The sequence below is a fragment of the Bufo gargarizans genome, chromosome 6, assembly GCF_014858855.1.
Source record: "Bufo gargarizans isolate SCDJY-AF-19 chromosome 6, ASM1485885v1, whole genome shotgun sequence".
Lineage (NCBI taxonomy): Eukaryota > Metazoa > Chordata > Amphibia > Anura > Bufonidae > Bufo > Bufo gargarizans.
The window spans coordinates 187,306,617-187,329,175 of record NC_058085.1 but is presented as its reverse complement, the minus strand read 5'-3'; the positions used below and the strand labels follow the sequence as shown (position 1 = coordinate 187,329,175).

The following is a 22,559-nucleotide window of genomic DNA, read 5'->3' as shown; positions in this document are numbered from 1 at the left end:
CATTTTATCAACTAAACAACCTCCCGATGCCTCACATATTGCAAAATTTCTGGAATTAATTTAAATGTAGATACTTTTGGAGCCCAAATATCATAACATTAAAGAAATTTCATCAAAATTACAAGCCTGAACCAATATCCAAAAGGACCAATCATTTCTACTGACATATTCCAATAAGAAATCCTTTTCTGTTAATGTACTGTATATGTATTTCATAAGAACTGGTATGCAGAGTATCAATCAGAGTATAAACTATTTCAGACAACTTAGGTCATGTCCACATCTAAGTTACGGTATTCCAGTAGTCTCTTTTGACAGAGGAGCAGACTACTGGAATTACTGTATCTTGCATAGCTGGACACCGCCGATCTCTTACAGGAACCTACACTAAATACTACCTCCTCTGGTGTCAAACTGGCCTCCATTAAATTTACAGAATGAAGGCTCTACATACATGTGGAGCCTGCATTCCTTGTATTTAAAGGAGTCCGTTATGGCACCAAAAGAGGCAAAATGCAATGTGGGCTCAGCATGCATGTGGAACCTGCATTCCCAGAATTTAATGGAGGCCAGTATGGCAGCAGAGGATATAGTATTTAGAGTAGGTTACTGTCCTAAAGAGATCGCCTTGTTGTTGGCGGACAGGCACAAATCATTTTTTTGTACAAAAAAGTTGTCAAGAATCTCAAATTTTTGAGCATAGCAGTAGCACTATATTACTTTACACTATATTTTCTATAGTGAGCATGGCACTATTATATTTAGTTTGTTATTTGTGTAGTTTGCAGTATACTTTTTTGTTGTATTTGTTTTTGCTCTTGTGCTTTCAGCCATCACAACCTGCACCTGTGTATTGGGATGTGCTGACTAACCTCCTTTTTTCTTTGCATTCATCTGTATTCCACATGCACTGCTAGACTGAAAAAGGGATTACCGGGCCATCTCCTACCAACAGTCAGTGAAAACCACTGACAAAACACAGATTCAATTGGTATTTTGTCAGTAGTTTTCATGGATCCTTAGACTCAATGTTCTCCACATCACATACAAATATAATGACTCACAGAGGAAAAAACTATGGATATATATATATATATGTTGTCTGTGGAGAACATGGACAGCACGTCTACCATTTGCTGACATGTGAAAGGCGTCTAAAAAAGCTAAAGTAAAGTAGACTCAGCGTCCATAGTGTAATATGTATTGCAGGAGGAGAAGACAGCCAAAACAGACTATAGGTGTCTCCCATATAGTATGGCCTATAGACACATTAAATATTAAAAGGGATATTCAGATTTGGGGAAACACGTTGATTTCAACCCAGAAGCAGCACCACACTGTCTGGTATTGCATCTCTTTTTTTTTGTCCTGGACAACTCAAATTAAGTGCATACAGGCATTTGGATCACTGTTGCTGCTCATCCTTCAATTCACTGGCAGAAAGTGATAAAGTGATAGTGGTGACTATACCCAAGAAGAAAACAAAAACCAAGGAAGGTCAAGGGAACTGCCATGATTTAATGTGGGTCAAGAGCATCTTGTGTCATGGGAAACCTATGACTACAATATATCACACCAGAGTTTCAAAGATTCTTGAGTACCGAAGAATACAATGGTACATCACAGAAACATGTCTGATAAAGCACGCCACCCAACTGATTTTACTTTTACCATACATCTCTCAAACCCCTATCCAATGGTATGAGAACACATTACATTATGTGAGTGTATTTCTTCTTGCATGACTCAGTTTAGAGTAAGGCATAGGTATCACACATACACATTGGTATCATACAAACAGAAGCACAGGTAGAACACAACGCTTGGTCAACAGCAACAATGAATTAGAATTACAAAAGCAAGTAAAGTGGATGAGTGTTGAAAAAAAAGCCCAACGACAGTTAAAGACCTACAAAGGTCATACACATGGATATGCACTTCTGTGGATTAGAATACTGCCTGGCCATTGTGGTTACTAATTATTTCATAACTCCAATAAAGTTAATTTTTTTAACTTAAATTGATGCTGATGATATCAGAAGAATCCAACAGCAACTGGATATAATAATAGTTTGAGGTGAATGTATGCATAGTTAATTGAATTGTGGGAGCATAGAACACTAAAACATATGGGAGACAAGCTTGCAGGCGGTCAAACAAGTTATGATGAATATTGTACAATAGGGGTTTTGCCTATCTCTAAACAAGGCTTGTAGACTTATTCGACTGCTTGGCATTGAATGAGAGATCATTCTAGCAGCTCAGCGAACTGTCATCGTGAAGAAACCCATGAACATCACAATATGCATTAAAGACAATGGGGGAACTTTTGAAAGCCACTATGTCAGTTTCCTTACTTGCAAAAGTCAAAATTTGTGTGCAAGCGTCATTCTGAAAGACAATTTATGACTATTTTTTTTTATTTTACACCATTCTTTCAAATTTTTAGTTAAGTTGGTGAAGAGTGGTGTAAATTTGAGTACAAATGTAAGCTAGCTTATAGCTGGCATAGATTTGATTTTCTAGCACACGAACCAGAAGATGCACCAGATGTATTAGGAGGCCTGGTCCTCTTAATAACTTTGGAGCTCCTTTATCCAGAGCATTTTTTTTATTGACTGATGTATGAAATGCCAGTCTCAAAAAATCTCCATAACCCTTGAGAGCCTTGCATGGTACATTACATTTAGCAATAAAGGAAAAAACATGAAGTTATGATGGCCACTGGTAAATAGTTTTCAGAGTGGGAAAACATTTATTTAAAAGAAGAGCCATGGAGGTAAAAAAAAAAGACTGATAATTTTATTCAAGTATATTCAAGGTCAATACAAGAAGTTCTCACTGGAACGTTTCCTTACATGTGCTGTGTTAATGACAAGTGGACATCACGTTAGAGCAGAAGTGAACTTTCATGTGCAACATAGAAATGGTTCTTTACAGTACAGGCAATGGAAAACTGTTGATAAAGTAATGCTAGAAAATGCAATTGATAAGTTCAAGAACTGTGTACATTTTTGGAACAAAACAATAATTGGATGCCAAGAAGTCACACAAACAATCATTAAACAACTTAAAACTGTAAATGACATTGACAATGGAATTTATTGCCTCACTCAAAGAGTAAATGGCTTTTTCACTTTTAAAAACATTTAAAGCAAGTTGCATGTACAGAAAATGTGCCACAAGTCCACTCTGCCATGCCAAAGCCAGATGCACATGGTGCGTGAGTAGACAGAGTCAATACAATGAGACAAAGTATATCTTCTCCATGCTACCATGTCCAAGATTGCACCTTTTTTTTTGCTTAATCTGTAAGTTACAAGTGGGTCTGAAATAAAATACATTGCATCAACAGGTTGAATAGTTTCAATCATGGTGCTAAACAGCCTTAACATATTTCACCATAGAGCCAGCAGTTATGTAACATCAGTGATGTTGAGGGTGGTAATTATTAGTAGGATGGCCTCTATCGCCATTATCCATACATTTTATTTTCTTTCTGTAACCCAGAGTTATTAACTGCTGTCCTCAAGTACCCCTACAATGTCATGTTTTAAGGATTTCCCAAAGAAGAAACCCCCATCTTAGAAGTGACTGTTAAAAAAATCCTTAATATATGAATAGCCGAGACATTGCTCTAAGCTGCATCATGCAGGAACATGGCTTTTTTATGCCAACCATAGACTTGTCTTCTCCAGATTGTGGCTAATGAGATGAATAATGATAATGATTGTTGATGTACTGATGATGAGTGGAAGACATGGAGGATAGATACATGATTACATAAGAAAAGACCAAAGAAGGATAAAGCTATGGCAGAAACATTGCATAGACATTTCAGGTAAAGGGGTGAGATGAGATCTACTAAAAGAAGCCCTGAGGGAATTTGGTATACTGAGAGAAGTATTGAAACTTAAAGTAATGGCCAAAAATGGCAGAAATAGGGAGGAAAGAAACATGCAAGAGTAGAAAACAATTTATGAAATGAGCCTAGATATTTGAATTGCTGTATCGACCTTTATGTTTCAAAACGTGGACTTGTTATCGACAGCAACCACAATCCACATTTTATTCTTTCCAGTGCAGTTTATATTAATAAAGACTAAGTTCTGACTGGTGACTATGGATCCCAAAACCACTTTTTCTCCGAACCACTTTTGAAATCAGAGACTCGTTTTTTCCCATGTTTTGGTATATGCTAAGAAAAAAGAGAACAGACAAAAATGTAACAATATAGTACCATTTAAAAAAAAATTGTCCAAAAGAAAAAATTAGTACATTTTCCTTTGAAAATTCCCATCTTATTTTGTTTTAAACATTCGATAATCCAGGTGCATTAATTAACCCTTTATTTTTTAAAAAGCTTTATTTGCATTACCCATGCCAAGCAATTACATATCAGCTTGTAATAACAGTTCAAATGTTTTGTAACAATTTTCAGCAGCACGATCCAAGAATGTTTTTTTTCTTTTTTTCAGTTTTTTATTATATTACATCATTTGAGAGTTTATAATGCAGATCTTTAAATATTTATCTGCTCTCCCCATGGAAAAAAGATGTTTTTGTTGTAAGTAAAAAAAATATCAAATATAAATTTATGAAAGACCATTCATGACATATACAGTAAGTGTATATATTTTTTGCTACAGCAGCTTGTGATATTTGGATTTAACTTAGAAGCAAGGTCATATATAACCTTTACTGAACACACTAGTATAAGACCATAAATGAATGTATACAGTCAGGCTTTGTCTGTGTATAGAGATACATTGCATTACTCTTTTACACATTAGCATACTCATAACCACGCCACTGTTATTACTTTTTAGGCTGCATAAGTTCTTGATGTAGAAATATAAAGCAAAGTTGACTGAGATTGAGCCAACAGTTGTTAAGCATTCGTTCCCAGTAGTTCAGTTGAAAAGGTAATTCATTTTATTAGCAAATCAATTGAATTTATGAAGGCTGCTCGAATGGTTGTGCACTTGTACATTGTAACATTCTGTAAACAATATCAAAAACAATGATTATACAAATGATTCTTTGTCTCTGTCTGCACATATTTTACAATCTGTCGACTCATCATTTTTGGAAGAGTCCTCCACTGTGATGTTGTCACATGTGTCCCTGGTTACACTGTCGTATGAAGGTGGAAATGAAGTTGAAGACAAAGATTCCATTTTGTCCAAATGACGCCCATAATTTTCATTCATCATGATTGCAATAAGACCCTCTTTTTCTGGGGCATCTTCTTCAATGATATTATCATCACACGACCTGTGGCGATAAAGGAATGAGGCTTGTCTCATGGAACGGTATAGCAAATGCCTCCTGTAGGCTCTTTGGATGATACAGGCAGACACATCTTCTTGTTTACGCCTTAGGGTGGTTGTAATAGGTTCGTATGAAATTTTAGATGGGTTGGCCGCCATAAATTTTTCTTCCATTTGTATCTTTAGAGTATCCATCTCTCCAGATTCTCCAAGAACTCTTTTGGTGAATGCAAACAAAATATCCAAGCAATGAATCCTATCTCCACTAACCATAGGCAAGTCCATGGCAATTAGTTTAATCTTATTTGGTATTGGTATGCGTAAGGGCTCAGCAAGTGAGTCAGCAAAAGTGGAAAGGACAGAGTAATCAATGAACTGTGTTGCCTCTGAGTCAAATTTCTCCCAGACTTCATAAAACATTTCAAAGTCATCTTCGCTTAGAGGCTCTGTACTTTCCTCTGTGGCCACACTGAAGTTTTCCAGGATAATGGCAATGTACATGTTAACTACAATAAGAAATGATATGATAATATAACTAACAAAGAAGACAATTCCCACTGGAGGGTTACCACAGTTTCCAACAGTAGTGCTTCCTGGGTTGGGTAAATAAGGATCGCAATCAGGTTCATTACTGTTTAATATTGGGCTGAGAAGACCATCCCATCCAGCCGACGTTGTGATTTGGAAAAGACAAATCATACTGTTTCCAAATGTTTCAAAGTTAAACATGTCATCAATTCCGGCCTCCTTCTTTACATATGCAAAGTTTGCCATGCCAAAAATGGCATATATGAACATAACCAGGAAAAGCAAAAGACCAATATTAAAAAGAGCAGGGAGGGACATCATTAAGGCGAATAAAAGAGTCCGTATTCCTTTGGCTCCTCTGATTAGTCGGAGAATACGTCCGATCCGTGCTAAACGTATGATCCTGAATAAAGTTGGTGACACAAAGTAGTTTTTGATGATGTCTGAAAGTACAATGCCTAGAAAACAAAAAAGTTAACATTAAAACTAGTTGAAACAACATAATAATGATAACATAATCTAACCAACTAAATAAAGGTTTGTATGTGCTCTTGATTGACAAGCATCTGTACTGCTTCACCTACAGAAAGCTTCTACTAAACCTCCAAAATGAGAATTTCTGAAATATGCAGAGGGCTTTAGACATGAAGTAAAACTGTCTATAATTATTCTCCAAGGGGGCAGTTTATCAAACTAGTATAAAGGAAAACTGTCTTAGTTGCCCATAGCAACCAATCAGATTCCATATTTCATTTTTCACAGCTTCTTTGGAAACTGAAAGGTGGAGTCTAATTGGTTGCTATGGGCAACTAAGCCAGTTCTACTTGGGCTTAGTTCTGTGTATAATTTCTTATCAAAAAGTATTAGAAAGCAAAATCGAAATATGATATACAGCAAAAGAAGAAACAGTGGTAGCATGTAAAATCTGTTATGCAGAAATGTTCAAAAGATGGAAAAAGGAATGTATCACTGGAGTGACGTAGGTGCAATAAATTATAGTGAAGTTATGCGTCTGAAACCCACTTAAAGGGTTTCCAAATGACCTTTTAACTAGGTCTACATTTTCTGTCCTTGGCTTAGAGCGCTACTAATCTGACTTTCTTTTTTGTGAAACATAACTCAGCGCGAAGAAGTGACACCGTAGTTTGTTGTGCTTCTTGTGTCATGGCCTTACTTACTGAAATGCTGTAATGCACATGTACTACATGGAGAGAATTCCACTGGAAATGTATCATTAGCATTTAAAATTTATTTTTTGTGGCGTTAAATTTCACTACATACACTGGTACATGAGCGTATGAGTATTTTTGGCAAATTGCTGACAGCAAACCATGAATGCTAAACCTTTATGTATACAACTTTTTTAAAGGGGTTTTCCCAGAAATACAACTTCTCATCTATTCACAGGACGGACGGTAGGTGCCCGATTGGTAGTGGTCTGACCGCTCCCCTTTGAATGGAGCAATAATTAAGCATTCGCACTGCCTTTACATTCAAACTATATTGGGACTGCCAGTTGAGCACTGTACTTGGTTTTCACAGTTCCAGACACTGAATAATATGACAGCACATATGCCTGACCACAGCTCGAGTCAGATGGGGGATAGGTGATAGGGGTAACCCCTTTAACAATTTGTCTGAAGTAAATGTAACTGTTTTAGTATCTATATTTAAAGCAATTTGCCTTTAACTCCTACATATCAGGCACCCAAAGGCTACATGCACACGAACAATGTTTGTTTCCATGTCCGTTCCATATTTTTTGCGGATAGGATACGGACCCATTCATTTCAATGGGTCCGCTAAAAACAAGAAAAAGCGCGTGCTGTCCGCATCAGTATGTCCTATTTTTTTCTAGTTTGCGGACAAGGATAGGCATTATTACAATGGATCCTCAAATAAAACGGATGCCATCCGGAACACCATCTGTTTTTTTTTTTTTGCGGATCCGCAATTTGCGGACCGCAAAAAACATACGGTCGTGTGCATGTAGCCAAAGGCAAAGATTTCCAATCACAGACTTTTAATCCCTCAGATATTATGGCCAATTGTGACCACAGCATCTAAGAGGTCTTTCTCCAGAAGCACTACACTCCTGGGACCAGAAGAGCTCCTCTTGCACAGAAATCAAAAGAGCTATTTGGTTACTATGGCATCCTCAGCCCTCTGAAGGACCCAAGGCCTATCGAAGTGGAGCCCTGCCTCTGGCGAATCTCCCATAGACTGCAATGATTATCCCATGCCCAGACCCATTGGTGAGGTCCACAAGTGTGGGATTTTGGGAATAGAGAAGAGTGACGTCAGGTGGTTACTGGGCTGTCTTACAGATACACAGGGGAGGCGTTATCAACAAGTAACACTGGGGGGCCTGAGCACTTTGGCAATAGACAACACTCTTGGGCCATTTTTAGCAATGGACAATGCCCCTGTCAACTGTCTTTTTATTAAGTATTGCATAAAAGGTCTAATAAATGTAGGCAGAGGATGTAGGAATGCAATGAGTACTGAAATACAGAGACCTTGGGGATACATGTTTCACTAACTGTGGCTAATATAAAGCACATTTTACATTTTATTACTATGATTACCCACATGGTAAATACACACATTTTAAATCTAAAGCAGAACAGACATAAAATAAAGAACTTTTTTCTCTCTTTTTTTCCTAGAAAATTGTATAAGTCACAACAACTACCACATATCAGTACTACAGAGGTAAAACTCACACAATGTACAGGTATGTATCAGCCCCTTTATTTAGAAGATTAAAATGCAACTTAGTTGTAGACAACACTGAAAATGTACCAGTCCAGACACACTTATAGATTTTTGGAGACAGGCTTTGGCAATGCCCTATAGTGGGCACGTTTTAGCACATCAAGTAGATTCCCACAGTGATTGTAAGGGGGGGGGGGGGGGGGGGGAGGGTGTCAAAAAAGCAAATCCTTCCTAATTCTTTTTAAAAAGGGCTTTAACACTAAGTTCACAATTTTTATGTTGAGTAGTACGTGCTAATGTTTTGGAACCCCTAAAACAAATTTACAATGTTGCTTGTGTTGTTTGCACAAGACCGTTCATGCGATTTTATTAAGCGAGATATATACCTGTACTTGCAGGGTACCCCCGCTGATGCTGCCACCCTGCTTGATTTTTAAAACTATGTCTCTTATGCCCCGCTGTGCCCCGCTGGATTTCTCCTGCTCAGTATATGAATACTGAGCATCGGAGCAATGAGGAGGAGACTGAGTCTATCTCCGTGGGCGTCTCCTTCTCCCCTGGCTGTAACACTGTCTAATCGCAGTGCAGAGCGCTACAGCCAGGGGAGAAGGAGACGCCCACAGAGAAAGACTCAGTCTCCTCCTCATTGCTCCGATGCTCAGTATTAAGCGGGAGGATTTCGGCGGGGCACAGCGGGGCATAGGAGGCATATTTTAAAAAATCAAGCAGGGTGGCAGCATCAGCGAGGGGTACGCAGCACATACAGGTATATATCTCCCTTAATAAAATTGCATGAAAGGTCCTCTTTAAGTCGATTCTTGTAAGTAGCCTAGTATTTATAGTACATTAGGTCCTGCCATAAATTAATTTATGTTTTGCTGGAAGTATTTTGGCACTTACCTACAATTGAAAGAATCACCACCACAAAATCAAAGATGTTCCACCCGATTGTGAAGTAATAGTACCTGAGAGCCATGATTTTACATAAACATTCTCCAGAGAAAATGACCACAAATGCCAGGTTAATATTATACAATAAATTTTCAATGTAATCAGACTGCTCATCTGTTTCCACCATCATGGTAACCATGTTAAGACATATAAGGACCATGATGGTAATGTCAAAGGCTTGCTTGGTAGCAACATCAAAGAAAAATCCTTGAAATTTGTTCTGTAAGAAAAATAGAGTTTAAATATGAAAAACAGATGGAAAAAAGTATTAAACATAAAGCATAACAGATTCGTTCATATGAACTAGTGGACCTCAAGTATCAGGAACCAATATATAATTGAGTCGTTTAGGGAAGGCAAAAATGGACAACAGAATTCCATCCAATTCACGCTGTTTTTGTTCTTAGCTAAGATACCATCTTAAGTAAAGGACTTTGTAGATGATTGGGCCAATTATCATAAGAGTGCTCGATCCTGAAATTGGCCCGATCAAAAGACCAGCTGATTTGTCAGCTGATCCAATCATTTATGCGACAGTGATTGAGAATAAGTGAAAGTTTGTTTCCGATCAATGCTCGGTCTATCGGCTCAAGTAAAAAGACCCTGGGATACAATTTTATAGATGCTGTCCCATCAACGCAACCCTGTCTGTGTGCCCTATTAGATAATTAGACTCCCCTCTATGAGCCATGTATTACAAAACACTACATTTTTGGAGACACAAATTTATCATTTGACCATTTTGTAAGTTTAAATTAATCTCCTGGAATGTGTAAAATATGCTGTATTGTTGTTTTTTTTATTATTTTCTGTAATATATTTTTAATTATTTTGTTTTCTATTTTCCCCCAAAAAACACAATTCAGAGAAAAAAGTGTCTTCAGCAGTAAATTCATGGACACTTCAACAGTAATCCAAAATGTAATTGCAATGGCCTTAAAAAGCAATAACCTAATCTTTTTACCTGTGGCCTTGGAATTGGTTTTTGGGGCTTTTTCGACCCCAACTTCTTCATAGCGTTGTAATATTTTTTTTGTTCTTCAGTCATAAAAATATCCTGACCCCCTAAGTAATGGGACAAAACAAAAATAATCATTATTAATATTGCAAATAATGGATACCCATGTGATATTGACCTGATGGAATTAGATTCCCTCTTAATCCTATAACCCATAAAGCCCTTATAAGCCCTAATATAAGTTATTTTTAAAGATTTAAACTTTTATTTTTTAAACATAACAAAACATAAAAAAAAACTATATAAATTTGGTATTACCTTAATTGTACAAACCAATATTGGGAGACTTACTGTGATTATTTGGAGGTGTAATAAACAAAAAAATGTATACATTTTTTTACGCAGTTCATCATGCGGGATAAAAAATTTGTTCATTTTACTGCATGGATTATTCTGGGCGCAGTGATATCAATTATGTGTATTTTTTTTTTTTACATTTTTCATCTTATGTGGTGGAACTCAAAATCGACTATCTAAGAGCTGTCTCCTCTAAGTACCGGAAATTCAACATATAGTGCAAGCTCCAAGCTGCACGCCAAATCTGATCCAGCAGGATCAAACGTTAATCTTTTATCAGCCCAAAAGATGGACACTACTTTAGCAGAGGTGGCTTTAACAAAATTAGTTGGATCAGAATTCTGAACAAAGTAAGACAGTCTAATGGCAACCATAAACTATCTACCCAGGGTAGGTATGGTGGCTCTTAAGCCCTTTGTTTCTTTTGTAAATTAAGTAATAAATTGTTAACCTTTCTCATCATTTAACTTCAGGCTAAATTGATTTCAGGACCCCCAGAAAGATCTAGGGAATGGAGATTACATTCCTCATTAGAGGTAGGCTTCGTACAGATGCTGAAAGGAGAAAAGCAACACCTTTCTACACCACCTAGAACAATCTAGGAAGTCCAGCGTAATGAATAAAAAGCAGAAACATAAAAAGAAACAAACCATCTGTCCAAGTCCACACAGGGCAGAAAACAACACAGGGCAGGGGGTTCTAGTGGTCTCTATTTAATTAGTGATTCATTTGATTCACAAAAAATTCCATCCATCCTTCTAGTACACAGGGCCAGAAAGTTAGGAAGTAATGGAAACCCTCAGTTTTGGGAGGACATCACTGCAAACTGTATTCATAAGCATTTATGGGCTGTGTGGGCTGTCACATTATCAGTGCAGAGCCTCACGTATAATTGCAGTGAAGATTACAGACCAGGTAAATATGCTGGAATACATCAAAGAAAATAATACTACTACTAATAAATATGACTAATAATAAAAATCACTGCTTGAATGTAATCGAATGCGAGCGATCACATTATCTGTCTTCCATAATATTCCTGCTTTGAGTATATGAATGACATCCCTGTATAACAGCAGTAATGACGAGCCTGCCGGCTGTTGTGCTGTCTGTCGGCACATGTGAGCTGGTGATAAAACAGTCAGATTCTTCTAAAGGGATGTTCCCTATCTTTCTCAACCTGAGATACAGTTTCAGATAAATCATTCCAGGAGAAGAATCTTTGAAAGGCATTTACGCTTATCTGATTTTGCTTTATAAATTCTATATTTTATGTCGTGGGGAAAATTAATGTTTTATGCCAGACTCGTCTGAATTAAAGATCAGAAGTTTGCAAACAATACATTGGCAACATTTATTCCACAGACTGATATTTATAGTGAAAATGCAAAACATGTGTATGAAAGAGACAAATATAAATAATATTAGATAGATAGATAGATAGATAGATAGATAGATAGATAAAGATAGACAGACAGATGGACATACAGATAATAGATGGAGATAGATAGATGATAGACATACAGATAATAGATAGACAGACAGACAGATGGACATACAGATTATAGATGAAGATAGATAGATGATAGACATACAGATAATAGTTAGATAGATAGATAGATAGATAGATACTGTAGAAGAAAGAGAATATAAAGTACACAGATGAAGTTAGATACTTATCTTTTTCTTTTGTTGATTGAAGTTGTCTATAATCACACCAATGAAAAGGTTCAAAGTGAAGAAAGATCCAAAAATGATGAATATGACGAAGTATAGGTACATATATTTATTGGTTTCATATATTGGCTGTTGCTCAGTCTATAAGAAAGCAAACATAATGATAAACACACACAATAACACAGTTTATGAGCATTACTATATGTAGCAAGCACCAGACTATCTTCTGCTGTCACTTACTAATTATCATTTTCAGATAAAAAGCTCAGTTGCATTCATTCTAAGGGCCTTCTCATCATAATAATGTTGGCAAGTTGCCGAAAAACCCATTTAGTATACTCAAGCGCATGGGAAAAGTGAGGTTACTATATGGACTGTTTCTTCCATTAAATTACATGATGCCTTTGTTTCCCAAGGGAATGTGTCACCAAATATTTTTTTTACCAGTTAAAACCAGATAGTGACATTCTAATCTGTTTTTATTTTATTGTTGCAGGTTTATTGTTGTTTCTGTTTTTAATAAGTGTTAAACTTGATTTTGGGGGCTGCCATCTTCACTAAGCTGTTCTTAACAACATTTAGAGATACATTTAAATCAGCTAATATAGGCCATAATCACAAAGGACAGGAGCTGACAATGGGATATTTTTGTAGACATGCTGTGTGACCTGTACAAAAGTCAGGAGGGAGTAGATAAGCTGTAATATCACCTGTGCTTTATACAGTCAGGTCCAAAAATATTGGGACATCGACACAATTCTAGCATTTTTGGCTCTATACACCACCACAATGGATTTGAAATAAAACGAACAAGATGTGCTTTAACTGCAGACTGTCAGCTTTAATTTGAGGGTATTTACATCCAAATTAGGTAAACGGTGTAGGAATTACAACAGTTTGCATATGTGCCATCCACTTGTTAAGGGAACACAAGTAATGGGACAGTTGGCATATCATCTGTTCCATAGCCAGGTGTGTGTTATTCCCTCATTATCCCAATTACAATGAGCAGATAAAGGTCCAGAGTTAAAAAAAACAAAAAAAAAACATCAGAGAGATAGCAAAAACATTAGGTGTGGCCAAAACAACTGTTTGGAACATTCTTAAAAAGAAGGAACGCACCCGTGAGCTCAGCAACACCAAAAGACACGGAAGACCATGGAAAACAACTGTGGTGGATGACCGAAGAATTATTTCCCTGGTGAAGAAAACACCCTTTACAACAGCTGGCCAGATCAAGAACACTCTCCAGGAGGTAGGTGTATGTGTGTCAAAGTCAACAATCAAGAGAAGACTTCACCAGAGTGAATACAGAGGTAAACCATTGGTGAGCCTCAAAAACAGGAAGGACAGATTAGAGTTTGCAAAACGACATCTAAAAAGGCCTTCACAGTTCTGGGAAAACATCCTATGAACAGATGAGACCAAGATCAACTTGTACCAGAGTGATGGAAAGAGAAGAGTATGGAGAAGGAAAGGAACTGCTCATGATTACCAGGGATGAAACCCAGCGTCTGGTGATGTCTATGCATTCCAGACTTCAGGCTGTAATTGACAGCAAAGAATTTGCAACCAAGTGGGAGGCACATATGCAAACTGTTGTAATTCCTACACAATTCATCTGATTTGGATGTAAATACCCTCAAATTAAAGCTGACAGTCTGCAGTTAATGCACATCTTGTTCGTTTCATTTCAAATCCATTGTGGTGGTGTATAGAGCCAAAAATGTTAGAATTGGGTCGATGTCCCAATATTTATGAACCTGACTGTATATATATATATATATACAGTCGTGGCCAAAAGTTATGAGAATAACAAATATTGGAAATTGGAAAAGTTGCTGCTTGGGTTTTTATAATAGTAATTTGCATATACTCCAGAATGTTATGAAGAGTGATCAGATGAATTGCATAGTCCTTCTTTGCCATGAAAATTAACTTAATCCCCAAAAAAACTTTCCACTGCATTTCATTGCTGTCATTAAAGGACCTGCTGAGATCATTTCAGTAATCGTCTTGTTAACTCAGATGAGAATGTTGACGAGCACAAGGCTGGAGATCATTATGTCAGGCTGATTGGGTTAAAATGGCAGACTTGACCTGTTAAAAGGAGGGTGATGCTTGAAATCATTGTTCTTCCATTGTTAACCATGGTGACCTGCAAAGAAACGCGTGCAGCCATCATTACGTTGCATAAAAATGGCTTCACAGGCAAGGATATTGTGGCTACTAAGATTGCACCTCAATCAACAATTTATAGGATCATCAAGAACTTCAAGGAAAGAGGTTCAATTCTTGTTAAGAAGGTTTCAGGGCATCCAAGAAAGTCCAGCAAGCACCAGGATCGTCTCCTAAATAGGATTCAGCTGCGGGATCGGAGTGCCACCAGTGCAGATCTTGCTCAGGAATGGCAGCAGGCAGGTGTGAGCGCATCTGCACGCACAGTGAGGCGAAGACTTTTGGAAGATGGCCTGGTGTCAAGAAGGGCAGCAAAGAAGCCACTTCTCTCCAAAAAAACATCAGGGACAGATTGATCTTCTGCAGAAAATATGGTGAATAGACTGCTGAGGACTGGGGCAAAGTCATATTCTGCAATGAAGCCTCTTTCCGATTGTTTGGGGCATCAGGAAAAAGGCTTGTCCGGAGAAGAAAAGGTTTGCGCTACCATCAGTCCTGTGTCATGCCAACAGTAAAGCATCCTGAGACCATTCATGTGTGGGGTTGCTTCTCATCCAAGGGAGTGGGCTCACTCACAATTTTGCTCAAAAACACAGCCATGAATAAAGAATGGTACCAAAACACCCTCCAAAAGCAACTTCTTCCAACAATCCAACAACAGTTTGGTGAAGAACAATGCATTTTCCAGCACGATGGAGCACGTTGACATTTTGGGTCCATGGCCTTCAAACTCCCCAAATCTTAATCCCATTGAGAACTTGTGCTCAATCCTCAAGAGGCGGGTGGACAAACAAAAACCCACTAATTCTGACAAACTCCAAGAAGTGATTATGAAAGAATGGGTTGCTATTAGGGATGAGCGAACTCGAACTGTATAGTTCGGGTTCGTACCGAATTTTGGGGTGTCCGTGACACGGACCCGAACCCGGACATTTTCGTAAAAGTCCGGGTTCGGGTTCGGTGTTCGTCGCTTTCTTGGCGCTTTTGTGACGCTTTCTTGGCGCTTTTTGAAAGGCTGCAAAGCAGCCAATCAACAAGCGTCATACTACTTGCCCCAAGAGGCCATCACAGCCATGCCTACTATTGGCATGGCTGTGATTGGCCAGAGCACCATGTGACCCAGCCTCTATTTAAGCTGGAGTCACATAGCGCCGCCCGTCACTCTGCTCTGATTAGCGTAGGGAGAGGTTGCGGCTGCGACAGTAGGGCGAGATTAGGCAGATTAACTCCTCCAAAGGACTTGATTAACTGATCGATCTGCAGCTGTGGATCATTGAGCTGCTGATCCTCAATTGCTCACTGTTTTTAGGCTGCACAGACCGTTTGTCAGTCTCATTTTTCTGGGGTGATCGGCGGCCATTTTGTGTCTTGTGGTGCGCCAGCACAAGCTGCGACCAAGTGCATTTAACCCTCAATGGTGTGGTTGTTTTTTGGCTAAAGCCTACATCAGGGTGAAGCTGTCACACCAAGTGCATTTAACCAGCAATAGTCTGTTCATTTTTTGGCCATATACAAAATCAGGGGCAAGCTGCGCCTGTCACCAAGTGCATTTAACCCTCAATGGTGTGGTTGTTTTTTGGCTAAAGCCTACATCAGGGTGAAGCTGTGACACCAAGTGCATTTAACCAGCAATAGTCTGTTCATTTTTTGGCCATATACAAAATCAGGGGCAAGCTGCGCCTGTCACCAAGTGCATTTAACCCTCAATGGTGTGGTTGTTTTTTGGCTAAAGCCTACATCAGGGTGAAGCTGTCACACCAAGTGCATTTAACCAGCAATAGTCTGTTCATTTTTTGGCCATATACAAAATCAGGGGCAAGCTGCGCCTGTCACCAAGTGCATTTAACCCTCAATGGTGTGGTTGTTTTTTGGCTAAAGCCTACATCAGGGTGAAGCTGTCACACCAAGTGCATTTAACCAGCAATAGTCTGTTTATTTTTTGGCCATATCCCAGTCTAATTCTGTCACTAAATCCATACCGGTCACCCAGCGCCTAAATACTAGGCCTCAAATTTATATCCAGCTAAATCTGTCCCTAGTGCTGTAGCTGGGCGAGTTATTTAGTGTCCGTTCAAGCACATTTCTTGTTCTGGGTTGAAATACAATTCCCAATTTAGCAATTTCATAATTTAGTGGTTCCTGCTATATCAGAGCTATTTGAAATCTATCCCAAAAAGGGTATATAATATTGAAGGTGCACATTGGGTCATTCAGAATAACTTCACACACACCCGCTACTGTGTATTTCCAAGTCTAATTCTGTCACTAAACCCATACCTGTCACCCAGCGCCTAAATACTAGGCCTCAAATTTAAATCCCTCTAAATCTCTCGTTACCGCTGTACTGTTGTTGCTGGGCAAGATATTTAGTGTCCGTCAAAGCACATTTTTTGTTCTGGGTTGAAGTACAATTCCCAATTTAGCAATTTCATAATTTAGTGGTTCCTGCTATATCAGAGCTATTTGGAATCTATCCCTAAAAGGGTATATAATATTGAAGGTGCACATTGGGTCATTCAGAATAACTTCACACACACCCGCTACTGTGTATTTCCAAGTCTAATTCTGTCACTAAACCCATACCTGTCACCCAGCGCCTAAATACTAGGCCTCAAATTTAAATCCCTCTAAATCTCTCGTTACCGCTGTACTGTTGTTGCTGGGCAAGATATTTAGTGTCCGTCAAAGCACATTTTTTGTTCTGGGTTGAAGTACAATTCCCAATTTAGCAATTTCATAATTTAGTGGTTTCTGCTATATCAGAGCTATTTGAAATCTATCCCTAAAAGGGTATATAATATTGAAGGTGCACATTGGGTCATTCAGAATAACTTCACACACACGCTTCTGTGCATTTCCAAGTCTAATTCTGTCACTAAATCCATACCGGTGACCCAGCGCCTAAATACTAGGCCTCAAATTTAAATCCCTCTAAATCTCTCGTTACCCACCGCTGTACTGTTGTTGCTGGGCAAGATATTTAGTGTCCGTCAAAGCACATTTTTTGTTCTGGGTTGAAGTACAATTCCCAATTTAGCAATTTCATAATTTAGTGGTTTCTGCTATATCAGAGCTATTTGAAATCTATCCCTAAAAGGGTATATAATATTGAAGGTGCACATAGGGTCATTCAGAATAACTTCACACACACGCTTCTGTGCATTTCCAAGTCTAATTCTGTCACTAAATCCATACCGGTGACCCAGCGCCTAAATACTAGGCCTCAAATTTAAATCCCTCTAAATCTCTCGTTACCCACCGCTGTACTGTTGTTGCTGGGCAAGATATTTAGTGTCCGTCAAAGCACATTTTTTGTTCTGGGTTGAAGTACAATTCCCAATTTAGCAATTTCATAATTTAGTGGTTTCTGCTATATCAGAGCTATTTGAAATCTATCCCTAAAAGGGTATATAATATTGAAGGTGCACATAGGGTCATTCAGAATAACTTCACACACACGCTTCTGTGCATTTCCAAGTCTAATTCTGTCACTAAATCCATACCGGTGACCCAGCGCCTAAATACTAGGCCTCAAATTTAAATCCCTCTAAATCTCTCGTTACCCACCGCTGTACTGTTGTTGCTGGGCAAGATATTTAGTGTCCGTCAAAGCACATTTTTTGTTCTGGGTTGAAGTACAATTCCCAATTTAGCAATTTCATAATTTAGTGGTTTCTGCTATATCAGAGCTATTTGAAATCTATCCCTAAAAGGGTATATAATATTGAAGGTGCACATAGGGTCATTCAGAATAACTTCACACACACGCTTCTGTGCATTTCCAAGTCTAATTCTGTCACTAAATCCATACCGGTGACCCAGCGCCTAAATACTAGGCCTCAAATTTATATCCCGCTAAATCTCTCGTTACCGCTGTACTGTTGTTGCTGGGCAAGATATTTAGTGTCCGTCAAAGCACATTTTTTGTTCTGGGTTGAAGTACAATTCCCAATTTAGCAATTTCATAATTTAGTGGTTCCTGCTATATCAGAGCTATTTGAAATCTATCCCAAAAAGGGTATATAATATTGAAGGTGCACATTGGGTCATTCAGAATAACTTCACACACACCCGCTACTGTGTATTTCCAAGTCTAATTCTGTCACTAAACCCATACCTGTCACCCAGCGCCTAAATACTAGGCCTCAAATTTAAATCCCTCTAAATCTCTCGTTACCGCTGTACTGTTGTTGCTGGGCAAGATATTTAGTGTCCGTCAAAGCACATTTTTTGTTCTGGGTTGAAGTACAATTCCCAATTTAGCAATTTCATAATTTAGTGGTTTCTGCTATATCAGAGCTATTTGAAATCTATCCCTAAAAGGGTATATAATATTGAAGGTGCACATTGGGTCATTCAGAATAACTTCACACACACGCTTCTGTGCATTTCCAAGTCTAATTCTGTCACTAAACCCATACCTGTCACCCAGCGCCTAAATACTAGGCCTCAAATTTAAATCCCTCTAAATCTCTCGTTACCGCTGTACTGTTGTTGCTGGGCAAGATATTTAGTGTCCGTCAAAGCACATTTTTTGTTCTGGGTTGAAGTACAATTCCCAATTTAGCAATTTCATAATTTAGTGGTTTCTGCTATATCAGAGCTATTTGAAATCTATCCCTAAAAGGGTATATAATATTGAAGGTGCACATTGGGTCATTCAGAATAACTTCACACACACGCTTCTGTGCATTTCCAAGTCTAATTCTGTCACTAAATCCATACCGGTGACCCAGCGCCTAAATACTAGGCCTCAAATTTAAATCCCTCTAAATCTCTCGTTACCCACCGCTGTACTGTTGTTGCTGGGCAAGATATTTAGTGTCCGTCAAAGCACATTTTTTGTTCTGGGTTGAAGTACAATTCCCAATTTAGCAATTTCATAATTTAGTGGTTTCTGCTATATCAGAGCTATTTGAAATCTATCCCTAAAAGGGTATATAATATTGAAGGTGCACATAGGGTCATTCAGAATAACTTCACACACACGCTTCTGTGCATTTCCAAGTCTAATTCTGTCACTAAATCCATACCGGTGACCCAGCGCCTAAATACTAGGCCTCAAATTTATATCCCGCTAAATCTCTCGTTACCGCTGTACTGTTGTTGCTGGGCAAGATATTTAGTGTCCGTCAAAGCACATTTTTTGTTCTGGGTTGAAGTACAATTCCCAATTTAGCAATTTCATAATTTAGTGGTTTCTGCTATATCAGAGCTATTTGAAATCTATCCCTAAAAGGGTATATAATATTGAAGGTGCACATAGGGTCATTCAGAATAACTTCACACACACGCTTCTGTGCATTTCCAAGTCTAATTCTGTCACTAAATCCATACCGGTGACCCAGCGCCTAAATACTAGGCCTCAAATTTAAATCCCTCTAAATCTCTCGTTACCCACCGCTGTACTGTTGTTGCTGGGCAAGATATTTAGTGTCCGTCAAAGCACATTTTTTGTTCTGGGTTGAAGTACAATTCCCAATTTAGCAATTTCATAATTTAGTGGTTTCTGCTATATCAGAGCTATTTGAAATCTATCCCTAAAAGGGTATATAATATTGAAGGTGCACATAGGGTCATTCAGAATAACTTCACACACACGCTTCTGTGCATTTCCAAGTCTAATTCTGTCACTAAATCCATACCGGTGACCCAGCGCCTAAATACTAGGCCTCAAATTTAAATCCCTCTAAATCTCTCGTTACCACCGCTGTACTGTTGTTGCTGGGCAAGATATTTAGTGTCCGTCAAAGCACATTTTTTGTTCTGGGTTGAAGTACAATTCCCAATTTAGCAATTTCATAATTTAGTGGTTTCTGCTATATCAGAGCTATTTGAAATCTATCCCTAAAAGGGTATATAATATTGAAGGTGCACATAGGGTCATTCAGAATAACTTCACACACACCGCTTCTGTGCATTTCCAAGTCTAATTCTGTCACTAAATCCATACCGGTGACCCAGCGCCTAAATACTAGGCCTCAAATTTATATCCCGCTAAATCTCTCGTTACCGCTGTACTGTTGTTGCTGGGCAAGATATTTAGTGTCCGTCAAAGCACATTTTTTGTTCTGGGTTGAAGTACAATTCCCAATTTAGCAATTTCATAATTTAGTGGTTCCTGCTATATCAGAGCTATTTGAAATCTATCCCTAAAAGGGTATATAATATTGAAGGTGCACATTGGGTCATTCAGAATAACTTCACACACACCCGCTACTGTGTATTTCCAAGTCTAATTCTGTCACTAAACCCATACCTGTCACCCAGCGCCTAAATACTAGGCCTCAAATTTAAATCCCTCTAAATCTCTCGTTACCGCTGTACTGTTGTTGCTGGGCAAGATATTTAGTGTCCGTCAAAGCACATTTTTTGTTCTGGGTTGAAGTACAATTCCCAATTTAGCAATTTCATAATTTAGTGGTTTCTGCTATATCAGAGCTATTTGAAATCTATCCCTAAAAGGGTATATAATATTGAAGGTGCACATTGGGTCATTCAGAATAACTTCACACACACGCTTCTGTGCATTTCCAAGTCTAATTCTGTCACTAAACCCATACCTGTCACCCAGCGCCTAAATACTAGGCCTCAAATTTAAATCCCTCTAAATCTCTCGTTACCGCTGTACTGTTGTTGCTGGGCAAGATATTTAGTGTCCGTCAAAGCACATTTTTTGTTCTGGGTTGAAGTACAATTCCCAATTTAGCAATTTCATAATTTAGTGGTTTCTGCTATATCAGAGCTATTTGAAATCTATCCCTAAAAGGGTATATAATATTGAAGGTGCACATTGGGTCATTCAGAATAACTTCACACACACGCTTCTGTGCATTTCCAAGTCTAATTCTGTCACTAAATCCATACCGGTGACCCAGCGCCTAAATACTAGGCCTCAAATTTAAATCCCTCTAAATCTCTCGTTACCACCGCTGTACTGTTGTTGCTGGGCAAGATATTTAGTGTCCGTCAAAGCACATTTTTTGTTCTGGGTTGAAGTACAATTCCCAATTTAGCAATTTCATAATTTAGTGGTTTCTGCTATATCAGAGCTATTTGAAATCTATCCCTAAAAGGGTATATAATATTGAAGGTGCACATAGGGTCATTCAGAATAACTTCACACACACGCTTCTGTGCATTTCCAAGTCTAATTCTGTCACTAAATCCATACCGGTGACCCAGCGCCTAAATACTAGGCCTCAAATTTAAATCCCTCTAAATCTCTCGTTACCCCGCTGTACTGTTGTTGCTGGGCAAGATATTTAGTGTCCGTCAAAGCACATTTTTTGTTCTGGGTTGAAGTACAATTCCCAATTTAGCAATTTCATAATTTAGTGGTTCTGCTATATCAGAGCTATTTGAAATCTATCCCTAAAAGGGTATATAATATTGAAGGTGCACATTGGGTCATTCAGAATAACTTCACACACACCCGCTACTGTGTATTTCCAAGTCTAATTCTGTCACTAAACCCATACCTGTCACCCAGCGCCTAAATACTAGGCCTCAAATTTAAATCCCTCTAAATCTCTCGTTACCGCTGTACTGTTGTTGCTGGGCAAGATATTTAGTGTCCGTCAAAGCACATTTTTTGTTCTGGGTTGAAGTACAATTCCCAATTTAGCAATTTCATAATTTAGTGGTTTCTGCTATATCAGAGCTATTTGAAATCTATCCCTAAAAGGGTATATAATATTGAAGGTGCACATTGGGTCATTCAGAATAACTTCACACACACGCTTCTGTGCATTTCCAAGTCTAATTCTGTCACTAAATCCATACCTGTCACCCAGCGCCTAAATACTAGGCCTCAAATTTAAATCCCTCTAAATCTCTCGTTACCCCGCTGTACTGTTGTTGCTGGGCAAGATATTTAGTGTCCGTCAAAGCACATTTTTTGTTCTGGGTTGAAGTAC

At 38.4% G+C, this 22,559-nt stretch overlaps 1 protein-coding gene across 2 annotated transcripts in view; it reads right to left on the bottom strand.

The window, feature by feature from the left end:
• Nucleotides 1-2,788: 2,788 nt before the first annotated feature.
• The window catches only part of LOC122941149 (sodium channel protein type 5 subunit alpha-like), a 245,311-nt gene continuing 225,540 nt past the window's right edge, over nt 2,789-22,559 (bottom strand). For both annotated transcript variants that reach the window (XM_044298180.1, XM_044298181.1), the window contains 4 exons: nt 12,466-12,603; nt 10,435-10,539; nt 9,420-9,690; nt 2,789-6,259 (listed from right to left, as the gene is read on the bottom strand). In XM_044298180.1, coding sequence (XP_044154115.1) covers nt 5,028-6,259; nt 9,420-9,690; nt 10,435-10,539; nt 12,466-12,603 — 1,746 coding nt within the window. In that variant the 3' untranslated portion in view covers nt 2,789-5,027. The remainder of the gene's footprint in view (nt 6,260-9,419; nt 9,691-10,434; nt 10,540-12,465; nt 12,604-22,559) is intronic.